The following is a 26,820-nucleotide window of genomic DNA, read 5'->3' on the forward strand; positions in this document are numbered from 1 at the left end:
ATCTTCGCGATTTTTGTTAACTGTTTTATTATTGTACTTTTAAACCTAAACCGCGTTTTAATTCACGCCGGTAAGTTTGATTTCCTTTTACATTTTTCTTTTATTTCATGATTTTTTACAACATTAGGTTTTTGCGATATCGACACATATAAAGAATAATTTTTATCTTAGGATAATTATTCTTTATTCAGAAATATCGCATTATTTATGGCAATTAGATGTGTCTTGACAACGACTATTTGCCTTTACCATTCTTGTTTCTCTACCATTTAGTTTTTTATTTTTATTTTATTCATGTTTTTCATGTTAATTTGTATATATATATATATATATATATATATATATATATATATATATATATATATATATATATATATATATATATATATATATATATATATATATATATATATATATATATATATATATATATATATATATATATATATATATATATATATATATATATATATATATATGGGCGAATCTCAGGAATCATTAACCTATATGTCTTCAAACTTTTCTTATAAATATATAATTTAATAAGCGAAAATTAATTCTAATAAAATTACAGGAATAACTATGCATTACTAACTTCAAGATACGTACAGTTTTGATTGCGAATAACTTGCTTTTGGCTTTCATTGCCTAATTTATTTTCTGTGTTGTGTGCATCACATTGCGTTGCATCTGAGTAAAGTTTTCGATCTATTCCCTAGGTTGTCCAGACCGTAACCCTGTCAAACCGTAACCTCCGGATTAATTAATTGAATTTAACATATCAGAAATTAGTTTTTTCCCTATTATTTACTGATTAAAGATATTTTTTGACTGAAAATAATTAAAGTAATCCTTTTTATACATTTTATAACAATTTAGCTCAATATTAAAATTTTTCAATTCATTTATGATACTAATAATTTTTGATGAAAAATTAAGGGTAAATGTGGAAAATTCAAAAATTTTAATTTTTTGCTTATACTTATAAGGGCATCAAAATTTTCGATGTTCACGATTATTTTCTGATATTTTATAAATTTTCAAACAATTTTGGGGGTGTAAAAATAGTGTGCCTATTATGTTTCATTATTTTTTTTATTATCAAAAGTTAAAGGTTCTAGAGATCTGCCCATATAATTTCGTTGGAGACACCCATGCATAAAAATCAAATACTTACTTTTGGACTGATTATTACAAATGAATATTACGACAATTATTAAAAAAAATAGCTAAGTCTAGTTAAGGATTAGACACATTATTAATGTTTCTGAGATTTTCTTGGTCTTTGGAGCACCACCGGTTATTAAATAATGCTCTAAGAATTGAATGAACATTCGCCAGTAAATCTGTTTTAAACGCTAAGACAGAACTATTCACAATTGCAACCATTTTAATTAAACTAACAAAACACTACCGCAGATAATTTTTTCAAACGTAACTATGTTAATTTCTTCATTTGGAATCTTAAAGCAAAAATAATTTCGCACCCTAAAATAATTTTAATCACTGACTTCTACTATTTTCCTGCAAATACACTGCCCCTCTTTTATTGGAGTAGCACACATATTTAAATAATAAAAAATTGCTATGCTTGTAGAATGAAAAATATAACAATCATTTCACGTGTTTTAATTCAAATTAAAAATTTACAAATTCAAAGAAGATTTATGGTTGTGAAACGAAGAAATAAAAATAATAAAAATTAAATATGAGTTTTCGAAATGTGATCGAATTTTGAAGTCAAATTTTAGTGTGGATTTCAGTTGATGTAAACCGCACTATAAAAGCTACATTATAAGATCTGCATATTTTTAAGGAAACCATCGAAATCATCGCGTTATTTAAATTTATTAACGGTGATCCAACATGAAAAAAAAAAAACAATTTATTTTGCCAAGTTTTTTCCATGCTGGTCAAACAGCTTGATTGAATCTTGGAAATTATTTGCAGGAACATGAATAAAAACCATAATCCCAATAATCCAACCAACTGAGCTTGTACTAATTCATGATGGTTTGACGTCAGGAGCGCAACAGTTTTGATTGATTGTTTCTGCTGAACTTACAGAAACTTCTATCTTAATTACTCAGTCATTAATGGTTAAGTGACCGTTAAGGATTACCTGTACCCTACACTGTAAAAAATTCATTGTTAAAAATACGGTATAGACAGTAACGCTTTTTTACGGTAAAATTGGGTTTTTCCAAGAGGGAGCAAAAGTTCTGATGCACCTCAAATTTAACAATAATAATTATCATAAAAATCACAGAATCACTCTAATTAGACGAATATTACTGTAAGATTACGATAACTTTACCGTAATTTTTACAGTAATAATTACCGTAAAATCGTTGAATCACTCTAATTAAGTAAATATTACTGTAAAAATTATGAAATTTTTTATACAGTAATAATTACCGTAAAATCATTGAATCAGTCTTATTAAGTAAATATTACTTTAAAAATTACGATATAATATTTCCCTTTAAAAATAGATTGTATGGTAGAAAGGATTTTACTGATGATGCACCAAAAGTGCATCCGTAAGATCCATTTATGAATCATCCAGAGCGTAACATCCATCAGCGAAATTTAAACTCGTAAATGATAGTTAAGATGAAAAAAGACATTTCGTTTAGATGGACCAACAAGGTTTCGCATTGTGGAATCCCAGAAATTTATTTTTAATGTCATCAAAAATGAACATTTAAAAAAAAACTATCACATTTTCTTTAATTTTTAGTCGAGACTACAAAGAAAATCAATATGGATAATTTTAAGATGTTCCGTCATAAAGAACGTATGAATTTTGATTTAGAATCTCTGGTAAATTTAACCAACCAGTATTTTAATTATAGCCAATAGCAAATTTATTCTACAAACTATGATGCATATTAATCATTTCAATATCAGCACTTTCACTCGTAAATGATGACGGCTAACTACTTAATACAGGTACCATTGCATGCCCTTTATGTTCATTTGTTTATATTCTTATAGTTCATGTCTCCCAAATAAATAAGTGAACTTACTATAAATAAGTGAAATTATGCATTTGTTTTAATGTTTTAGAGTTGCCTTTCCTAAGTTTTTCTTTTCCCTTTTAACAGAATTATTTTCACAAAATTCGCTTCATAACATTCATGTAAAAATTCTGAACAAAGAATGTTTTTGCTAGTATTTCACAATTTATTATAGTTCATTCAAATTCTACGCTGGAAAATCATTATGTGTGATATTACTTTCAATGATTATTCTAAAATAATTAATTGGATCCTAATTAAGGAAAAAAATAATGAATACTGATATATCCAGTATTACAATTAAAAAGTGCATCAAAAGTATTTTTTGCGTACTTATGGCACCATTTTCTTATTTTTTCAGTCCATTAATGTACATGTAAAAGAACTGTACTTTTTTTTTAAAAAGAGATACATAATTATATTTTTTAATTTTACTTCTATTCTGAATATATTTTATGAACCAATACATTACATTTACCAATACATTTTTTTCTCTTAGGTTATAGGCCTGAAGAAGCTCCAATCATTTTAAGTTATGTTACCAGAAATGTAAGGAATACTGCCAGTTATTTTGAGCATGGTCTGTAACTTCAAGCATTGTATGCAATTACGATAAGCTATGAGAGTGGATTAATGAAACTATGTAAATAGCAGAGAAAAGGAACTGTAGAATATTTTTTGTATATTTTATTTATTATATTCGAGTTGATAACCAAGTGAAAACTATATTTTACTAAACATTTTTTTGCAAACAATGCGACTCATCTTGAACATCACTATTTACAGTGGATGGACAAAATAATGTAAACAATTCTAAATTAATATTTTTTTTTTAATATTTCTTCAAAATTACTTAATGAATTGTTAAATAGGAATTTAACATTTATTGTAATAACACTTTTCTAATAATAATATCACACCTCTGCACAAGAACTCACAAATCTTTTCTCATATATCTTAAAGACATTCTAGTTTCAGTTTGTAAACAGAACAACACCGAATGCAGTGTCTTAGGAGAGCTTATCATTCGGGCAACAATCATCTCTGATTGGAAAATGGAACGGTGAAGGAGCCAATCAGATGAAGGAAAAGAGTCTTGGAATTCCGCTAAAGATGAGGCGAATAATTGTATGGCTGATAAGCCGAAGACGTAATAGAGAAACTTTTCTTCTTATTGTGGCATCAGTTTGATTTCATCTTTACCGCCAGATTTGAAAACAGGATTTTTGAGTTGGTTGTTGGTCTTCGTGAGGCTAGGGGGCTTCGGCCCCTACGCTAGTTTTTTTGTGTGCTGCTAGAGACTCCTTGAGAGTTTCATTTTTTTTTTAATGTATGTGTTTGTTGATAAAAAACATGCATTTCAATCTTTTTACATCTGAAACAAATTTTTATTAATTATTTGCTTTCTAAGCAATTTATTTATTTTATAGCCAGGATGAATATGCTCTGGCAATTATTTTGTGAATTAGTTTTATAATGAACATTTTTGTGTAAAGGGATATTTGATAGATAGCCAAGACAATAAAAATGCTTTTGTAAGTATACTTTTGTTTCAATTGTCCTTGATGTTTCTGTTCTGATTAATTATTTGATTTTAGATTATTCTATTTTTTTTATTCTAGAGAATTGAGCTTTTCACACGTTTTGTACTAACCCTAAGATCTTAATTTATTTTCCAGCACGTGGTACCATTAGGTCGATCACTATGAATGATTATTATAGCATAATGTTTAAGAGTAGATTTTGATTGCAGCATTATTCCTATAATATAGTGATTCCACATGGAATTAAAATTTATTCCTTAATTCTTAATTTTTGCTCGTGCTGATTTCTGATTAATTTATTTGGCCAGTTCGTTTTAATGTTATATTCTAATATTTAAATTTGATCGCATAGTATGCTGAGATAAATGCTTAACATGTTATTCAATGAGGTATTTTTAGCATTACCTTTCTTGATTAAAAATTATCAAGTATCACATGATTGAGGTAAATGAATTCATTTGTTTAAACATTTTGTGTTTTATTTGTTCGAGTTTAATAGCTAATGTATATTAGGTGTAATTGTGGATATAATGTATAACTACTTAATTCTCACGTTAATCTTGTTTTAACTAACCAAAGTCAATAAGTGACCCCAAGATAATATGTGTCTCTACACAGACAAAATTTAATACCAATTGTTTTAAAACTTAAGAATTGTTTAGTGAATTGTCATGTGATTTATCATACATATGAGTGAAGTTCAAAGCTTATAAAGGCTTGAGGGACAGACAGTAAATAACAAAGGAAAGCAATGTTATTGATCACGATGTGCCGAAAAGTGTAGCAATGGATTTGTAACTTTTATCAGCTATTTTGATTTTTATGTGCAACCATTACTCACCATTTCGTAACCCTAGCTTAAATATTTATAGACACATGATAGATTTTTTTTTGTCTTACTTTTTTTTGTTGTAACTATATTCTATAAAATTATAATTATTGCTATATTCAATAAAGCTAAACTAACTTCTTAGAGTAATTTTCAATTAATAATATAAATATTTGCTTAAAATTTGAAAACAATGTGTTAAAATTGATCAAGATATGAGTAGTTAAAGTAGTTCTTTTATACTGCGCATGTGCGGGATTTCGTAGGGAATCAAATTTTGCAGTTAATAAAGAAAGTTCGATTTGAATATCTTAAAAATTTAAAAAGTTTCAAGCAATTTTCTAAGCTGTTTTCGTACTTCTTAAAAGAAAGCCCGAAATGATAAGAGGAGTTTACAAGTATTATTTTGCATCATTCTCTAACACAGGTTTATTCTTTTTAAGAAAATCAATTCTAAGATAAACCTTTATGAATATATTATCATATTTTAAACGTTATATCCTGCACTTTTTCTACATCTTCGAATTGCATTCTAATTAGGTTAAGTTAAACTACAGTGTCGCGTAATCAGAGAGATAATTAGGTTTTAATGTCATCCGATACTGAATTAAAAACGCAATAACTGTAACCGAAATTACGATTCAAGAAACCACAAAATTTTTTACAATGTCTAGATGTCTAATGTCTAAAAGTTTGAATTTTCAAATTTACACTGTTAGAATTATCATTATGAAATTATGACAAAATAAGCGACAGCAATGTGTCCATCCAATCAACCGTCAAGTTTACAGTAAATAACCTTTTTTAACCTTTACGGTTTTGAAACCGTTTTCAACTAGTATATTTAGAAAATCATGAATTCAAAATTATATCGTTTTTTAACCATTTGCAGCTAGCATAGTCTTAAAACCGTCAAAATAAATTTGCCTTAACATTTGAGCTAGGCTTTTCGTTAGGTAAAGGGCATTGCAGTTTGGTTCTAAATGAGTTGTGTTTTATCAAATGAACAAAGAATGTGAGTTATTTGGATTATTCGGTTTCACCAATCATAAGAGACGGGAAATATTTGACTTTTATAGTGGTAAGCAGTTTTATGTTCCTGACATCGATACGTGAATGAAAGTATCGTATTCTAACATTCCAGGGTCACAAATTGAGGAGTACAGGACTCTCTAAACTCTTCATAAGTTAAAAGAAAATGAGGAAATATTGTTGTGTAAAAGCTGGGTCTGGACCCCTGTTCTGTCAATCATAAGATTTCCGGATTTGCTCCAGATAAAATGTATCCAGTTGTAAAGAACTAAGCAGCTTCATTTGGTGAGCCTAGTTTGTGCGACAAAATTCTGACTGTTTAACCATATTAGGGAAAAGCAGTTTATAAACTGTTTTCCTCACATTTAACAGTTTAAATATCTTCTTATGTTTAGTTATATTAAAGTTTTTTTTAACATGGTAAAATAACAGTTAAATAAATTGTTATTTATCCATTTTTCTCAAGAAATTTCTTACAGTGTATTTAATAAATCTTATTTTTCTGATGCGCAAGGAAAAAATAATTCTTAATAATCTATGCAAATTTTTATTAAATGTTTGAAAACTGATATGGTTTATAGGTCAACAGCTGTTTCATTTGATTTCAGCATTTTTCTTGATCATGAAGTCCATCCAAGAAATCCATACACTCTTTCTATAAAAAAGAAATCAATATATTATTTTAAAATTAAACAGTATTTTTAAAAGTTTAAGAATACTACAGAAATTGTGATGGTCTTAGGTTTGATCCATCAGTATGCTTTAGAACTATATATTATATCAAAAACGAATTTCTTAAGGAAAAAGTTCAAATTAGAAACTTTAAATCATTTTACTAAATTATGTATTAATAAAAATGCGAAACTCCTTAGACTACGTATTTATAATCTACAAATATAAATTTGGGTATTATTAGATACTTAATTTATACGAACTAAATTTTTTGTTACGCACATAACACAAGAAATTTTTATTAAAGATAAATTAATTTTTTTCTATAAATAATTTCGACTAAAATATAAATAGTTTATGTGACACAAAAATCTATTACCAAATAAAGTTTAAATATTTTCGCAGTTTAAAAAGTAAAAACATTAAAATACCAGTTAATAATTAGAAATGACTCATAAAGCATGGGGGCTAAACAAATTTAATTATGCATGCTTGCTAAGTATTTCTGTATGCTTATTAATTATGTAATGTAGTTAGTTTAATTATGTATGCTAATTAATGATGCTTAATTATTTTAAAGCAGATGGGACTATTGTGTAGAGTGCATCTTTGGACTAAAATTAACTGCTCCTTACAAATCTAGAAAATAATCCTTCCTTGGTGATAAATTTTATGCACTTTTTTCTCTCCATTCGAAAGTTTTAAAAAGGTACATTACGCAAAAAAAGATAATCATTTTGACTAATTTTTGTTCCAATAGAAGGAATTGCACGTTAATATTTGTTATTATATTATTTAATAATTTTAGAAAAATTTGTAAATTTAAAGTACACAAATTTTTACATGAGTTTAAAGAATGTAAATTTTGAGGCAAAATAATAATAAATTTGAAAAGGATTTATAGTTTCTGAAAAGAAACTATTCGACCCAAAAACTAACAAGCGCATGCTCCACACGCTATAAAAATACGCTATACAATGAGTTTTAAATGTCAAAAATCATAATCCGTTGAAAAAAGGCATGTATCAAGCATGTAAATAAAGAATGTTTTGTGTCTAATTTCGTAATTTATGATATTGTCTTCATTAATTAATTTGCATATTTGAAGTTACCCTCTTGAAACAGTATGATTGGTTCTAATAAGTGAAAATCCTATAATTAGATCAAAAGTTATGCCAGAAGATTCGTGTTTCTCCATGCTCTGAATTTAGTAATGCAATTGAACAATAAAGAAATTTTTTTACATACTATTCTATTGCTACTTTTAAATTATTATTAAAAATATATATTTTTAAAGTTACAAATATATAAGTTATTAGAACAGAGAACAGAGCAAACTATTATTATATTATAAATTTTTTTTTAAATATGCTTTTAGTATCACCATAAAACTAATGAAAATTCATAAATTGACTTTCATAGGGCAGAAATGTGCCAAAAATTGTTTTTAGTGATGTTTCATTTTTATTGAATCAATTTCAGTAATAAGATTATTTTGATAAATTTTAGCAATCGGAGAGATTCCGTCATTTTTAAAAAACTACCACCAATCATTTAAGAAATGATTAGTTTTAAATTAATGCCGATATAGAACTATTGAAATAATACTAACGCAACTATTTAAAATATTTAACATTTTTTTTCAGATAAATTTCCCCTAGAAAAAATTTCTGAGTTTAAAGCAAAAATTACAAATTCTTCCATTTGAAGGTTAGGAAATTTCTGAATCCCCGGAATAGTTTTGTAATGTTCACTGCGATTTTTATGTATTTATATCTAGATTTCGATTTAATGTAATATTTAATTCATTACATACTGTAGTATTTTAGTAAAATATATGTAATATAATATATGTAATAAAATATAATGTCTTTGCATATATATATGTTTAGTAAAATATATGTAAGCTAAGACGTTAATGTTTTGGTTCGAAAAAATCAGAATTTTTCGAAAATTCAAAAATTAAATATTTTTGAAAGTTGATTAAATATAATATAAAACTTAACTTAATTTATATACTATAAGTATAAAACTTAAAATATTATGATATGAAAAAGTTATATATTTCTGTATCAAAATTCAGTTTTTTTTTTTAAATATAATAATTTTGAACTTTATTTTATTTTTATAGATATAGAATTATCTTTCCGAAGGCGTCCCCTTTTGATCCGGCAATTTTGTTGTTGAAAATTCACCTGGTTCAGGAAGAATGTTTAAAGCTGGTGTATAAACATAATGAAGGCAAAAATAGGAACAAACCGCGGTATAAAAACTCTGGCGATTGCTTTGCTGTTAACTTTCTGGACTTTGACCATTTACGATCGTTTGAAACACCGCTGCTTATTCTCAAAGCTTGACCTGCGGGTTCCTCACGTTCTTATGGAAAGACGTCTGTAGCATCATGTTTCTATATTCCCAAGCGTCAAGAAAATTTTCGATTTTCAAAGGGCATCATCAATGGAGACAAGAAATGGATTTTCTCCAAGAATGTTCTGGTCTCTCTAAATTTTTTCAGATGGTTATACTTTACTTCAAGATAGGTGTTCAAAACCTCCCTGAATTAGTTTTTTACAAGCAAATAAGAAACATTTTATGAACCTGGAATCACGCTAGGGCCGAATAAATTGCAAAAGGTACAGCACCAGAATGACTTGAAAGGTGGAGCGAAAAAACAGTTTGCAGTAATCGAAAATCACTAACTTCCAAAAGTTGTATATGGATTAGTATTTCCCTCCGGATTTTTCTTACAATTTCTGTGCACCATCTTCATTTCCAGTAAAAGCATTAAATTTTTAAAATTTCTTTCGAGAAACAGCAATTTTTTGTAAAAAAAAATGACTTTTTTCTAAAAATTGTCGGAAGAATACAAAACCCCTTGCAAACATTGTGTATTTACTAAAATATTACCCATGAATTGTTTTGAAATTGTTCCGGTTCATTTTCTTTTTCATTTAGTAACGGACTCAGGAGGGGTTTTTTATTAGCTTTTTTCACATTATTAATACTATTGTGAGGTTTATAAAATTGCAACAAAAAGTAAAAAAGAGAGAAAGAAAAACTAAAGAGTACGCCATAGCTTGACAAAAGTAGCAATGCTAACTGATTTAATTTATGCATAAAATCACGTTGAAGCATATTGAAGGAAGCTAGTTCCATTAGGTAGATGGATCTAATTTTCGCATGCAAATTTATGGACCTTTTTTTATGGTAGTGACTATCTTGCATTCGAAAGTTTCCAAGGGCTTAATTACACCGAATTTGGTATATATTTTGTAGAAGAAACTACTTGGTTTACATTTATTAAATATTTTTGATCTGCTCTGAGATCAGAAATGTTATATTCTCTCATTTCTGACGAATCTTATTAATCCGCTGAAACGCATTAGTTAGATTGTTCCCAGTTGAGCTCTTGCCCATTGATGAGAATAATCCTTAAAGGTTCATTCTCTTACCGTCCTGGTAATTCATAATATTTTTTAGTCTTTGCACATTTGAGTGAAACTCACCTATCACCCTTTTTGCAGATCCTTTTAAGCAGACAAATAATGCCAAATTCTAAACATTTACCATAGTTCTGATGCAAATAACTACAATAAGTTGAGATGCAGCATTAGTTTCGCTATTTAAAAGAATCAAAATGGATTCCTTTATATCCGACACTGAAGGGGTTTACGGACAGATGTGTCTAAGTTAAATATGTAGTTCTTAGTTCTTGAATAATCTCTATATATGGTTTTATTTTAGATCTATGATTGAAGTGACTCTCTTTCCACCATTGGGACTAACGACTTGTTTTTTTCCTCCATGAAAGTAAATGCCTAGAAGTTTGATTTCCTATTCAGCTATTTAATTCCGTATATTTAATTACAGTATTCTTTGCTACTTTTGTCTATTCTACATCTATCTTCAGTGATTGAAGAATCGTTGCATTCTGTAATTTCATCTTTTAATTTTTAGTTTGTATTTTCATCTTTGTTTTTACTCTCTGTAAATGATTTGATAATGCGACCGCAAATGCAGCACCAAGTCCATCCAGCATTCTATACCTGGCACATGTTTTAGCAACAGTCACAAGTTCAATTCTAGTTAGGGGTGTGGCTGAGACTGAAGGTGCTGAAAAGCATGAGACTTTTGCTTCTCCTTTGACATCAAATTTGAAGGCTTTAGAATGCGCTCTTTGCCTTCTTTTGTAACTAAAATGTTTTGATTTAGCTTGTTTTCTTGAAATCTGGCAACTTGTGCTTCGCCTACAGCTAGATTCGTTTTCTTTTCTATCCATCTTTTGATTTAACTGCAATAAACTTGTCAATTAATTGAACCTATACGTAATCGTAACAAAGTGAGCTAGTCATGAAAAAACTCGCTCTTTAGATGAAATTTCCTGTGATTTATTTCAAATGTAATCATTGATTCCACATTTGTGAAGATATGGTGTACTCTTCACTTTTCTATATATTGTTTACTTTTGGTTGTTACTTTAAAATATTATTAATAATATAAAAGAAAAGGTAAAAAATCCCTCATGAGTCAGTTACTGAATGAAAAGGAAAATGAACCAGAAAAATTTCAAAACAATTCATTAGTAATACTTTTCTAAATACACAACGTTTGCAAGGTGTTTCATTTTCTTCCGACAATTTTTTGAAATATGATATTTTCTTACATATTTTGTACTTTTTGTAAAATTTTTTTAGCTGTTGTAAAAAGTGAAAATATTACTGAAAATTTCTGATAAAATACACAAGTAATATTCATTAAATACACGCCTTTTAACTGATGATTTGTTTTATATGACAATTCACGAAAATTTGAAAAAATTTTAAAGAAATTTGCTGTTTTATGAAAAATATTAAAACTATAAGGCTTTTGCGGGAAATGAAGATGATACATAAAAAATCTGAAAGAACCCGCATGTGATATACAAGACCATGTACAACTTTTGGGACGTAGTGCTTTTTATGTATCGAAATCTTTTTTTTTTTCACTTCACACTAATGGCCAACTTATAAAGAAGTAAAACATTTATTCCTTGGCACTCGTAAGACATTGAAAAAAAAGCTAAAATACTTTATAAACAACCCAATACATGAAATAATTTGAAATTTTTTATTATACGATATGATGAGGCATGTTTTTACATTGTTTACTTTTACATTAATTTTTTAAATATTTATTTTAATAATTTATTTATTCTAAATATTTTTGCATAAATATATAAAATTTTAAAGTTAAATTAACAGTTTTTTTAATTTTTGCTAGATTTAAAAAAAAAAATTCTGTTAAAATATCAAATACTTGTTTAAACTTTCTGAACACAAATTAAGGTTCTTGAAACATAAGTTTCTAAAGTTTCTTACAATAAGTGTTCTCAATTTTTAAGGTACATCAATATGAAACTAATTAAACATAAATAATGATCTTGTATAAAAAAAATAAATTTCCAATGGTTAACAAACAAAATTAAATTTCAAATTGAGTAAATGAATCTAAGCCGCATTATTATTTAAGTGCACTTTTTTTTAATATTTCCTTTATAAAATTATTATTTAATATTACCTTTATAAAATGTAATTATACTGCACTCTTAAAGTATACTCGCAAAAATTATTTTGACGAAATATTTCAGAAACATAAATGTTATTTTTTCTGCTTTTTGGAATAATACTTGTATTATATTTTCAATATTGACTTCTGTAATTAACATCTTGAATTCAGATTTTTGATACAGGTAGAGAAACTTACCGATCGTTCTGACCAGCGCTGGCATTCATCAGTTGGATTTGTACAAATTTCCTTTATAATATAATAAATAATATTAAACTAATTAAGTTTTTCCAAAGATCAAGAATGTTTATAGTGGTAAAAAATATCAAGATTAGAGAAACTCAAAAACATTGTTATTGAAATTCTAAAACATTAAAGCATTGTTTTTATTTCGTTCTTTTAAATAGTCGTTAAAGATGTATAATAATTAATTATAATTTCTTTGCAATAGATAATATGTTTTATTTACATATTTCTTTTCATGAAAGGATAAAGATATACACTTATAAAGGAACTTGCATATTATTCATAATAAGTACTTGTAGTTGTGAATTTATAAAGTGCACTTTTAATGCATAAGTTCTGTAGTTTAAAATTTCGTTACTTTCAGATGTTATAATGTAGCTTGACTTTAAAAAATGTAAATGTATTGCATGTGGTAAAATTAACAACAATAATTTTTTTATTGCTGCATTTGAATATAAAAAAATTTCTACTTAATATATTTACAATTTGATCGAAATTCATTACAAAAACACTCCCTAATAATTGATATTGATTATTTTTCCCTTGTCCAGCATTAAATGATGAAATATACATGTGTGTTCTGCTTGGAGGAAAACCATTGACATTTGTCTCACTTAGCTGCTTATATATCCGACATATTTTCGAATTACAAAAAAACTTATTTAATTTACTATAGCAAAAGTTGTTCAAAATGGCGGTCATTGGCGTCATTTCACAGTATACAGGGATGCAAAAACAATTCCCAGATGCACCTGAAGATGTAAGGTAAGCTTTTGATCTCTGCCAAAGTGAAGACAGTCTGAAAGTTGGAAGGAGGAGTGGCATGTTTCTGGTAAATTTAGATAGTACACGCTTCAAATGACTGCCACCATTTGTCGCTTCTAGATTCAAAGCCTACCCAGAGAGCAGTCTAAGGTGGATTCTAATGTCAAAAACAATGTTTATCACAGAGGCCAACAAGGTTTATGAATAATTAACAAATAAACCAAGCAAAGCTTGAAGCAGTCTTAAATTTAACTATACAAACTAGCAAAAACGAGGTAGTTTGCAGTAAAAGGTAAAAAAGGATATTTTTTTGTAAAGTATTAGGCCTGTTTTTATGAAATCTAAAATGAAGTAAGCTTGTTATACAAATATTTCCACTAAGTTTAAAAAAATAAATAGATAAATAAGTGAACAGATAAATAAATAGATAAATAAGTAAATAATAAATAAATAAACATTTCTATGCCAACCAAATGAAAATACAGAGTTTACAGTACAGGTGTCCTGTAAAGTGAAAACTAACGTGTTTCGTAGTTTTTTACTATCATCGAGGTTTGCGAACCCATGCTCTATGTAAACATTTCATCGTTTTGATTTCTTTCATTACTTTTCTGAATTTGTTGATGGAATTTTGCACTATCCTGTATCCATACTTCATTAGAAAAATATTTGTCAAAACTCAAGTGTATAGTTTTTAATCATTATGTTGTAGGTTAACCTAATAAAACCTTGCTTAAATAGTTTTTAATTAAATAGAAACTATAGTTTTAGGATTAAATATCACATAGGCATTACATATTATAGTCAAAAAAAATTCGATGACTTTTTTTATTCTTCTGAATTTCTTGATTGAATTTGTACAATATCTTGCATTTATTAGATGAGATTTATTATATTGCATTCACTGATTATCCTTCAGAGGAAAAATATTTATCAAAATTCACACATACACTTTTTAATTATTGAGTTTGAAGTTAATCTTGTATAAACCTGGCTTAAATGCTTTTTTTAGTGAATGGAAACCATAGTTTTCGGAATATACATCACACATGCATTACATCTTATAGAGAAAAAAAAATAATTAACTTACTGAATAGTTTTCTAGATATATTTGTACAATCAAGTTAAACAAAGTTTCCTGTAAAATTAAAGAAAATCACTAACAAATCCTCAACGTATACAGTAAATATCATATTACAGCTTTGCCAACAATCTTTTTTTTTTCAGATTAAAACTGTACTAAAAATTATAATGAACAAAATGTATAATGCACAAATTAAAATTCAGAAATCACGTCAGTGATAAGTTTTTTTTGCAATCTAATTGCTCAAAAGTCTAAAATTAAATAAAATAATTCATGCAAATGGTGTTTGAATTATGATGTCCGACCTGAAGTTGCAATTTCTTTGAATAAAGTAGTCTTTTTTCGGGAATATTTAACTTCAATTCGTTTGGGAGGGAGAGGAAACAGCTGCAATCTAGAAAATAATACAACACACTCACTTAGCCAAGGAAAATTGATGAACTTTTAGATTCTTAAGTATATATTCTTTGCCAATCTTATGGCTCTGAAAGTATTTTAGCTAATCATTAGCCATTTTATGCATAACTATTTGAATACGTGTTCTTCGTTTGGGGAGAAAAAAGAAAATAACAAATAAGTCAGCGTTGTTAACAAATATGTTGCAGCATAAAGAAATTATTCACAGGACTGAAAGTTATATTACACAATTTATAAAGCTAAAATATTTTTTTGTAAAACTTAATATCATATTTTGTCCTTCAGAGTGGCTTTGCTTTATTAGATTTTACAATTCACGTTATCAGTAGTTTATCCATCAAAGAAACATGTGGTTTCATATAACTGAGATGTTAATCGTTAACAGCAGGACATTGATCATTGTGCTTATATTACATAACGATTAAAAAATAATTCGATATTAAAGAAGGTGCAAGACTTCTTCATTTATTTATGAGAACTATAAGCTAGCTAACATCATCTGATATCATCGTTACATATCTAAAAAAACAAAATGGAATCATCTGCAGTTTACTTTATGTCAAATATGACTTCTAAGTCTCTGAGAATATTTGGTTTTTCAAGTATCTCACAAGAACAAACTCTAAATGAAATTTTTGAATGAATTTAGAATCGGGGGCAAAAATTGTTCTTTTTATCCACTGTTTAATTATCAAAACGTAAGCCCAAACAATTTTGAATTTATAAGAGGAAACAAAATATTGATTTTATTATTATAAACTAAAAAGTTTACATTAAATTTTTTTTATAAATATAAACTATTAAGGTTATTATTCTGTTTCTATTGAATAAATTAATAGTGTTTGTAAGATTTTTTTATTTAGTTTACGATGTATACAAATTCATTATGAGTCTTTTTAAATAGCAAAACACAAAATTTGTACAAAATCGGTGAGAATAACGAAATTTTGCCAAAGTCAAACTTTCTAAATTTTTACTTCTCATGCATGTTTAAATGAAATTTGATGACAATTTCAGATATTGTTGTTTAATATTGCCGTTCGATTGTTGTTTAATATTGCCGATAAAACGATTCTCAAATTTCTCAACCATTATGAAATTAAATAATAAAAATTAAGAAATAATTTCTAAAAGATTTCATTCAATTAAGATGAAGGAGATTAGTAAACATTTTTTTTTTTGCTTAAGTTTTTCCACAGATATGGAGAATCAAGCTGAAACTATTGGAAACATAATTTCCAGATTGTGAGTACCTTTATTATTTTGCGAGACAAAAAATTATTTCGTGTTTAAAAGAAAAAGTATCGTTATTAAAATAAGATGAGCTTCAAATTTTGTAACTTAATTTCAACTGCACAAAAGTACATTTAATGCTCTCTTAATTATTTGTTAATTAGAAAAAATTAGATTAATTAAGACGGTCTCTAGAGTCAAGACTATTAAACTGTTTGATAATTTTCAATTCGTGCAATATGCTTTGAATTAAGTACACAATTGTTAAATACACAATACACAAACAAATAATTTATTGTTACAATATTGTTGTTAACTTTGAACATGGCTGAAAATAATCAATAAAAAATCATAGCGAAAACTTAAATAATATTAATAATAATATTACATTTTTATTTTTAAAAAAATAAGTTGCTTCCAATAATTTCCATTCTTTTTATACCATTACTTTAATATGAGAAGTAAAGAAAGTGAAAGAAAATAGTTTTCTTGATGGCAATAAAAGTAATATCTTTAGGCAGAAAATATTAAAACATTGTTAACGATATAATAATACATTTATACAATTAAAAATGCCAATTTGATCTGATAAGAGAGGTATTGCATATTAATTTCATGATTTCAGGAAAAGAGGTTTGATTTTAGAGAGTGGTAGTTTTTTTTTATATTTATAATTTATGTAATTTCAACCGTTACTTTTAACTTCAGAAGCAAGAAATCGAAAATAAGATAGCGAATGTCTAATAGTATAATACACTCAAAATAGCAAATTTTTGGAATGTCTTTTATAGAAGGTATTTTGTGCCATTGACCTTAAAAACAATCTACGGAGGTAGAAGAATTTTACTTCAAATGAACAATGTAGAGTAGAGTGCTAAGAGTAGAATGCTAAGGAATACATAGCATTCTATTCTTAAAAATGTCTAGATAAGCCCCCTTTCATAGGGGGGGGGAGGTGATATTGAATAACTAAAGTTGCTTGCTTGTTGTTTCGTAATTTTTGTAACCTGGAAAAGATGGATTCAGACTTTCTCTAACACTTGATATCTCGATCGTTCTCTGATTAAGAATGCACAAATTTAAAAAGAAGATATTGAGCACAAAAAGGGTTGCAACAAGGGTTGTTCAGTATATTCTTCATATAAAAAAAATACAGTTACCTGACTAAAGAAATGAGGTTAATCATGGTGAGGGTGCTTTTCATGGTTTGAACTGGGTATGTAAGTTTCTGTGAATGGGAACATGAACTTCGTATGTATGTAATCATTCTGGGCAGCTCTTCTTCCCCAACTATTTGGCAGTATTTAAGAGGAAAGTTTATTTCTTTTCTCGCAGAATATAACTGATCTATTCACATCACAGGGTATTGAACAGCCATGGTTTGGTGAAATGGTTGTTTTAAACCTGAACTAGCCTAATAAGAGCCTTGATCTAAATCTAATGCAGATCTTTACAATGAATTGGAACACAGATTGCATACAGAGTCGAATTGACCATTCTCACTGCCAGCACACACTTCGGCTGTGATGAACCTTAGCAAGTCAGTTCTTAAGGCCACCTATTGAAAAAATGATGGAACGTTTCCCCGGACATGTGTAGGCTTTCATCGACGCGATATAAAAAGAGGAACATTATTTTACTAAAGCATGCCTTATGTCTCGTTAAGTCCGCAGCATTTGACTTTTGGATATTTTGGCCCGGATAATATATATCTTAGAAAGCCGATCTTGGCAAATCTATTTCATTCTGCAATTTTTCAAGAAACATTAAATATAAAATATTTCCCTCCTTGAAGCTTTTTTTTAAAAATAAATCTAATTTTAATTTTTAGTTTTCAGATAGGTAGAGTTCAGATTAAAGAGACTCTCTTCCATGATATAGATTTTGTACCACACGAATAGAAATAGATTGTTCGAATCACTGATAGATTTTTTCTTGACTCCACATCCAGTCTCGTTTTTAAAATTGATAAAGTTTACTTCGCAGACAATATCAATTCTGTTCACTTCAGACATTTCAATCCTAGATGCGTTTTCTTTTTAATTTATTTCTAAATATAGTTTTTAGATAGTTAGAATTTAAATAAGAGAGACTGTCTTCATTGATAGATTCTATACCAGGGGTTTCCAACTGGCAGCCCGCTGGCCGCATCCAGCCCTCGAAGCCCTTTTTTGTGGCCCGCGAACTTAAATATATTAGTTTTCATAGCGGACAATTTTCGTAAAAAATCTATAAGGGCTTAAAATACTTTTCTCGTTAAAAAAAAAAAAAACTACTTTTTTTGTCATCTGTGAAATTTAACAGTACAACGGTGCAAAAGAAATTTTTTCTCAGGTTTTGCATCCAAGAAAATATTTATTCAAATACAAAAATAATCGTGTATGTTGCTCTTTTTTTTTTTTTTATTTTTTGTGAATATAATTTAGCATGTGCGTATCAGAGATTCTCCAATTTAGCTTTTTGAAACCACTCATTTTGGACGAAATTACTTACATTTGTAAATTTTAAAGTGCATAAAAGAGGGAATGAATATCATGTTTTATCTAAATTCCTTGAATTGAATATCGAATGAGCGGAAAAGAAAAAAAATTATTTCAGATGCTTGAGAATTTTTTAGTTGTTGTTATAATTCCTTAATAAGTCGAAAAAATGTTAATTTATCACAGAATTAAATTTGAAAGTTAAAAAAATCTTGTCACTAAGTTTCAGATTAAGAGAAGATTCAAAATGATACGTAACAAGCATTATTTGTAATGCTTGTTATTTTGCCTTTTTTTTAATATCAAAAAAAGTTTTATAAAGTCTGACAGCAATATTTAATGTTCCTTCAAACATAAAAAAGTCCTGTATAAAATTTTAATAAAGTTGTGGCCCGCCAATTGACTGGTGTGTATAATTGCGGCCCCAGGCCTCATGTAAGTCGGAAACCCCTGTTCTATACCATATTGATAAAGATTGATTGTTTTAACTAACGTTTAATTTGAATTTATTTAAATCACTGATAGCCTTCTTCTTGACACCAAAACCAGCCCCCGTTTTAAAAAATAATGAATATACACATGTGATTTGGAAATAAAATGTAATCTATTTTGTAATTAACTCGTACTTATATGAAATAAATTCATTTGCTGCTTACAAAACCCTGAATTTTCTTGAATCCCATAAGTGGTGCCATTTAATTGGCGAAATTTCTTATTTATAATAATAAGCAATAAAAGCATTATTTCTGCCAAAGAAATTAAAAAAAAACAGCTAAACCTACACGTAAATCTGCTTCCTGTTCACATAATTCCGCCATCATAGGATTCATTTCTTCATAACCTTTGAAAGTATACACATCTTTTGATTCTTTTAAATCCTCTGCTACAATCAAAAAATCCTGTAATCAAAATCATAAATTTAGATTAAAAGAGATCCGTGTTTTTACATGACATATAAAAATAAATTTGAGTCTCTTGGAAGTCTATTGAATAATTATTTCACTTTGACTCATTTGCTTAAAAACAGCTTGTGTAGGCTACTGACAATGTCAACAGCCATCTATCAATAGGTACCTCAAGATAGCATCGATTTAACATGTCTTATATGTTAGTGAATGGCAATTGAGGAGTTGTAGAGGTAGCTACGCTACATTAGTCCCCCTTTAGAATTTTATCTGTTATAAAATTCGATGAATGAATACCACTAATTGATTCATTGTTGAGCGAGAGACTGAGAGAGCTGCATTAAGATCATCGAGCTTTTGAGTGTTGGTCGTGATATATGTATTAAGATAATGTCAGCATGTGTGGTCCCTCCTGCGTTGCTATTAGCAGTTGAATGGATACAGGTCCAGCTGTATGTGATAGAGACTGAGTAGCAACAGCGTGACGAGAACAATGTCATAGTCTCAAACAGTAAGTCTAGTGTTTACAGCGGACCACCCATCGAACTAAGTGTGTTCAAATTGAAGTGAGTGTTTAAGTTTAAATAAGCGTGTTGAGATCACGCAAGGTTAATCACCAATTATGAAAGTAGGGTACCGACAATGTACCGACCACCATTTAATAAAAGGTACATCAAGCTTGAGTCTAGTTAACATGTCTTGTATACTAATGAATGATAATTGAGTAGTTGGAGTGGTAGCTTAGCTACAATCTAAAACAAAATAAATTAAGAAATTGATAAATAAAGAAAGAAGAGAAGAGATAAGATAAACGACTTTCAATATAATAAACTAACACCCTACATTCTCAGAAATGAAACTCTCACTTTTGACGATTCTGCATTCTTTGAGCTGAATTTCGTTAAATTTCCAGACCAATTTGTTACGAAATCACGTGATTTTTGAAGAAATGCAACCTCTCCAATATATGACCAAAACTGGAAAGGAGACCATCGAGACTAGAACGACTGCGTCAGACGACCGGGTGATATTGTGGTTAAGGAATTGGCCTCATACCAGGAAGAACTACGGTTCGATTCCCGCTTCGAGCATGGGTGTGGTTTGTCTTTTGTTCTTTTTGTGTTGTTGGGGTGATGCAGATTATCTTATCTGATGCCCACAAAAAAGTGGATAATTGCGTCATCCGTTAGTTGCCATGAGGCACTACAAGTTCCTCATTATACTTTTTTTTTCAAAAATTAAATAGAATGACTAATGAATTCCTCCCTTTTGGCGAAATCTGTATCGTCGAAAAAGTGGTTATAGTTATTTCGTAATTTTTTTGGTAAAATTTTCGCTCGTAGCATATACCAGAAAATTATTTCGTCACAAACTAATTGAGTTTAATGAGATTTGAGTATCAGGTTTTTAAAATGTAAGGATATCTTATTAGTTTAACATTTTGGCATCAAATTACTTAAAATCAAAGAAGGCCTTCAACGTGTTGGTTTACCGGTGACTTTTGTAATTTTATTACCTGAAATATTTATCTTTATTTCGTTTATAAAAAGAGGTATAAAAGGTATGCATATTAATTTTTGAAAGTTTAAATTCAAGCTCTGAATTAAGGAGAGCAATGTCACAATCTGGTGAATCATTATTTATAAAAGCATGAAAAAAAACTTGGAAACGGAGCGTTAATGGATTTGATATAAAGATAATGTAATTGATAAATAAATCACAATAAATATATTACGTAAATAAAAAACTTAAGAAAGTGTTCCTCGCAAATATTTCAGCTTTCCCTATTTACTAAGTTTACATATGTTATTTATAAATGAAAGATTGTAAGTATAAAAGTTCGATAAATGTGACTATGGTGCGATTGGATAAAATTTCTATAAATGTGATATAAAAATAATTCAGTTACCTAGCATCCAGTAATTAAATTTATTGTTGATATTACCTCTTGTTTAATTCGAGCAATTATGGCATCAAATTCTTCTTTGTCCTTCGGATCTGGAAAATATTCATTTAAATCTCATTTTTAAGGCAAAAATATAAAAGAAAATCTGCCACTGTCTAAAGTCTATTAATTTCAAAAATATTTGCTTTATTAATCATTTTGGACTACAATAGTTTTTAATGAAAAAATTTTTAAGGTTATTTCCAGTTTAATTAAATAATAAATCTAATCAAACATTACAGAATCCGAACTTATCGATAACGAACTTATCGAATCCGAACAAAAACTTATCGAATAATGGAGCTGCCATGAAAATCTTTAATGTTGTTTTTTTTATTTTTTTTTATTTAATATCTTCAATGTCACTCTCACTGTGCAACTATTACTATTCCTTCAACAGGAAAATTGAAATGTCATCGATATTATTACCGTTAATCTCAGTATTTTTAAATCTAAGGAACCTAAAAATATTTTAGAATAATTTCAGAACAATTTTTTCTGATTAATTGTAAAAAAAAATGATTGTTATATAAATTGAGAGATATAAAATGACTCAATTGGACTTTTTTCTAAAACAAAATTGCCGAAACGTATAATCGAAAATAGATCGAATTAATTATTATAAAATCGAATTTAAGAGAAATTGATGAAACTAATGGAGCCGCCATTTAAATCTTTCATAACTCCATTTTTTTTATTTTTAGTATTTTCGATGTTTCTCTCATTTGTCATTTTTTAGCATAAACTGAACATGAATCGAATCTGATCATACTCGTGATCTGAACATGAATTTAAATGGCATCGATATTACCATCATTTCAATGACCTCTAAATTGACTTAACTTAAACTGATAATTGTTTATTATACATAAATAACGTATCAAAAAAAATTCAGAATAAGTATCCTGATTTTTTTTGTTGATAAATATATTAAGTTTATACATTTATTAATTTACAGACATATCAGATCTCAATTAGATTAACTTATGTTGTTTTTTTAATTTCTTCAAATCTAGATCTAGATTTTTTAACGAATAAAACTGCGTGTGTGGGAATAGAGTGTATTGACCTCTTGAGTTACGAAGGTCGAAGACACAGCCTAATACAGGATATTACAAGGATACTCTAGCTCACCAATAAATAAGTTTTTCAAAAAGAATTAATATATAGAACGATTCTAATCTGAAGTAAAAATCAAGGATTGAAAACTTTATCAAGTTGGTTACATTTATTTATTTCGAGACATATCAGATCCTAATTAGATTAGCATATTTTATTTTTAGTTCCTTCAAATCTTTAAATCTGGATCAGATGTTTTACAACGAATAAAACAGTATGTTTAGGAATAGCGAGGATTGACCTCTTGAGTTACGAAGATAGAGGATACAGCGTAATACAGCAAATTACAAAGATACGCTAGCTAACTACTAAAGATTTTTTGGCTTGAAGAAATAATATAGAACGATTCTAATTTTAATTTAAAATCAAGGAAAAATGTGAAAAGAGAATTATAAAAAAAATTATTGTTCGCATTCATTTTAAACAGATAACAGAAACAGTTCGCTGACAATTTATAAATTAAAGTTAGTTTAATATATATATATATATATATATATATATATATATATATATATATATATATATATATATATATATATATATATATATATATATATATATATATATATATATATATATATATATATATATATATATATATATATATATAAATGAAGAATAAAACAAAGAAAAATTAAAGACATATGAAAAAAAAGGGGGTGGGAAATAATAAGTAAAAAAATAACAAACAACATATTATTTAAAAAAAAAAAAAAAAAATTTAATTAAAAAACCGGAAAAAAAAGCCGGAAAAAAAAAGATATAATCTTTTCTTCAGCCCACACGATTATATCCGCAAAACAGAGTGCTTTCTGATATTGTATCAATGAAGCCAAAGCAAAATATATTAATACAATAGTGTGAGGAGCACTCAAAAAAATTTTTTATAAAATAACTACATAAAAATAGATCATAAAAAGTAAAAATAACATGTAAAAACAGATAATAAAATAAAATAAAAAGAAAAAACATTAAAAAGGGGGGACTATAAAGCGAGTAGCAAAATCATAACAACTTACATGGACTGATATTTTTCAAAAATGATTTAAAAATGTTTTCGCAGAACGATTGCCAGATTACAAAATATGAAAACAAAATATGAAAGCAAAAGCAATTACTTATTGTTTTTCTTACTTAACTTTCTTAGTGTTTTCTTGTATTTATTTATATATATATATATATATATATATATATATATATATATATATATATATATATATATATATATATATATATATATATATATATATATATATATATATATATATATATATATATATATATATATATATATATATATATATATATATATATATATATATATATATATATATATATATATATATATATATATATATATATATATATATATATATATATATATATATATATATATATATATATATATATATATATATATATATATATATATATATATATATATATATATATATATATATATATATATGGATTGGAGGATGCATAGGAGAAAAATCAACTTAACGAATACGATAACCCTTATTCTGAATCAGACTCAAAACAGACAAAACTGCTCTCAGCTCGTTAAATTGTTAGTTAGAGATGTGACACATTTGAGGTTGATGGGACACTTTATACATATTTTTTTGATTGACATAGCCTCAAAACTGGTGCTTTTTGCCTTGTGTCACTTTTCTTGCATGGGTGCGATATATATATACATCCATACAAACATGAATATAAGCCTTGACTTTTTGATATTGAAGGAATTCAGTTCCAAAACTTCAAATATTCAGAAAACAAACCAGTAACAGGTTCCTTTACGGCAAACAGTACATTTTTATTTTTATTTGGTTGGGATAGAAAGGTTGGCTAATTAAACTCCTTTTTTTAATTTAGTAAAAATATCAGTTTGCAAAGCTTGTTTTCTTAAATGTCAAGTAAATGCAAGCAAAACCCCTTACAAAAAATTCTCGTTTTTAATCTTTTCTTTTCATTCTAGCTTTATCCAGGTTCTCAATTGCGACATTTAGTTCGTGTTGAAAACTCTATGATCTGGCCAACCTTCGCTCTTAAAGTGCTTAGGAAAATGTAAAAAAGCCTGCGCAAATAAACCTTATTTCAGTGATGGTCATAAAATCTAAAATAAAACTTTAGAACGTGAATTTATCCTTAGTTTTAGAACTGTTTTCACTCTTGGTCTGGGATTGATGATTTATTCTCATTTTTAGTTTTTCTAGCCTTATTTTGTAAAGGCAGATTCAATTTTAATATAAAAGAGTTGTTTATGCAAACTTACCTCATGACGCGTAAAATAGCATCTTAAACTTTTTAACACTGTGTCAAAATTGCATGGTTCATTTGCCAATCATATATACAGTTGTTGAAATTTGTGATACAAGTTCTTGCTGACACTAAATATTTTCTTATATTGGTATCTGGTAGGAATGTATAAAAATGGATAGGAAATGCATAGAAATATCCATTGCAAAGAAAAGAACTGTGTCTAAATGGAATTTGAAAATTTGAAATATCACATAATAATGCATCATATAATAAAATAAAATAATTTTTTTTACGTTTACAACTTTAATAACTGTTCATGTTTTAAAGTTTAAATGCTTAATTTATATTTCCATATAATTGGCTTATTTAATAGAAAAGAATAATCCGTAAACTATACTATGAATTTCGGAAAGATAATAATATAATGCGCTGATATGAATGGTTTTTACCTTTTGAATTTGAAAGAATGCATTGCCAGAAAAGATCACTAAAATGGCTTAGTTAAAGGTAAAGAAACTGATCTATATCGCATTTTTGAAATATGAAAGAAAAATTTAAATAAGATCTAAATTTAAAAAGTGGCAATAAAAAAATGCTTGTTAGTTGCCACTTGTTGGCCTCTTATTTTTTTTGCAAAAAAGGAAGCCTCTAATCCGTAAACTATAAAGAATAATCCATAAACTATACTAAACTTTTTGCAAAGATAAGTGAATAATGCTCTTATATGGATGGTTTCAACCTTTTGAACGTGACGGAATACATTAGCAAACAGAGGAATCCGATTTACTTCAAGGTAAGGGAACTACTCTATTTCGGATCTTTGAAATTTTAAAGATAAAAAATAAGTAATGTCTAGCTTTAAAAACCACTGATTAAAAATATCCAGTTAAATGCCACCCGATTTTCACTTTTTTTCGCAGAAAAATTGGTGGTTTTTGCAGGAAAAAAAGTGAATTTTCCAATTTTTTGCTTTCACACATTTCAAGTTTTGAAAAAATGGCCTCTGGTCGGTAAAGAATCAATGTAAGAGGAATACAATAGAATCTTGTATTTGCTTATTCTCTATTGTTCGCCCTTTGCGCTCAGACTCTAATTTTCAAAATTGCTTCGCAGAACAATTTAAGTTTATAATTATTTTTTTTATATGATATCAGTATGCAATACCATTATTCTTGCATGCAACATTAACATAGATTTGAAGCATTATAAAAATCAAAAAATTATTTTTGACGTTAAAAACATGCAAACAGAAACAAAGCGAATAAATTTTATCAAAGTTAAAAAGTGATTCAAATCATTTGCAGAAATTAGATGCACCACGGAGCCAATCTTGTGTCTTAGTCACTAATCATTTTACAAAATGTTTTAAGTAATAATGAGTTAAATAGTCCACTATATCTTCAGATATCAGCTATTTCAATTGATGAGAAATACTTCAGAATAATTACTTATTAATATATTTAAAATTATAATTTTAAAATATAATGAAGCCAATAAATCATACCAGCTTTTCCGCATGCAACATACATGGAGCAGGGATATAAATGGTCCTGTCCTCTTGAACCTGAACTTGGTGGTGCCATTCCAAATCCGAAAGTTGGAACTGAGGCAATTGCAAAAATAATATAAACGAATATAAAAAACTTAAAATTACTCATTTTAAAGCAAAAAGATGAAGCTTATTTAAATCGATTTAGAATTTATGAGCTAATAAAAA

The 26,820-nt window shown here is 27.6% G+C and overlaps 1 protein-coding gene and 1 long non-coding RNA gene across 2 annotated transcripts; one reads left to right on the forward strand and one right to left on the reverse strand.

The window, feature by feature from the left end:
- Positions 1-3,533: 3,533 nt before the first annotated feature.
- LOC107440275 (uncharacterized) lies at positions 3,534-13,460 on the forward strand. Its single transcript, XR_001583617.4, has 2 exons — positions 3,534-4,558; positions 9,232-13,460. It is a non-coding gene; the product is annotated as an uncharacterized LOC107440275 (long non-coding RNA).
- Positions 6,915-26,820, reverse strand: LOC107440274 (uncharacterized). The gene is made up of 6 exons (XM_087164452.1): positions 26,608-26,820; positions 21,720-21,772; positions 19,652-19,768; positions 14,746-14,793; positions 12,843-12,893; positions 6,915-7,083 (listed from the first exon to the last, which is right to left on the reverse strand). Exons 1-6 carry the CDS (start codon positions 26,759-26,761, stop codon positions 7,033-7,035), a joined length of 474 nt encoding a protein of 157 aa, XP_087020578.1. The 5' UTR covers positions 26,762-26,820; the 3' UTR covers positions 6,915-7,032.

The sequence above is a fragment of the Parasteatoda tepidariorum genome, chromosome 5 (assembly GCF_982258835.1).
Source record: "Parasteatoda tepidariorum strain Cologne lab strain chromosome 5, Ptep-v5.0, whole genome shotgun sequence".
Lineage (NCBI taxonomy): Eukaryota > Metazoa > Arthropoda > Arachnida > Araneae > Theridiidae > Parasteatoda > Parasteatoda tepidariorum.

Bases quoted from the DNA above. Each gene is read 5' to 3' on its own strand.
- LOC107440274 (XM_087164452.1), bottom strand. From the start codon at position 26,761: ATGAGTAATTTTAAGTTTTTTATATTCGTTTATATTATTTTTGCAATT. The intron at 21,773-26,607 runs GTATGATTTATT...AATATTTTCCAG, and splicing joins TGTTGCATGCGGAAAAGCTG to ATCCGAAGGACAAAGAAGAA. The intron at 7,084-12,842 runs GTAAGTTTCTCT...TCTTTTTTATAG, and splicing joins AGCGCTGGTCAGAACGATCG to AAAGAGTGTATGGATTTCTT.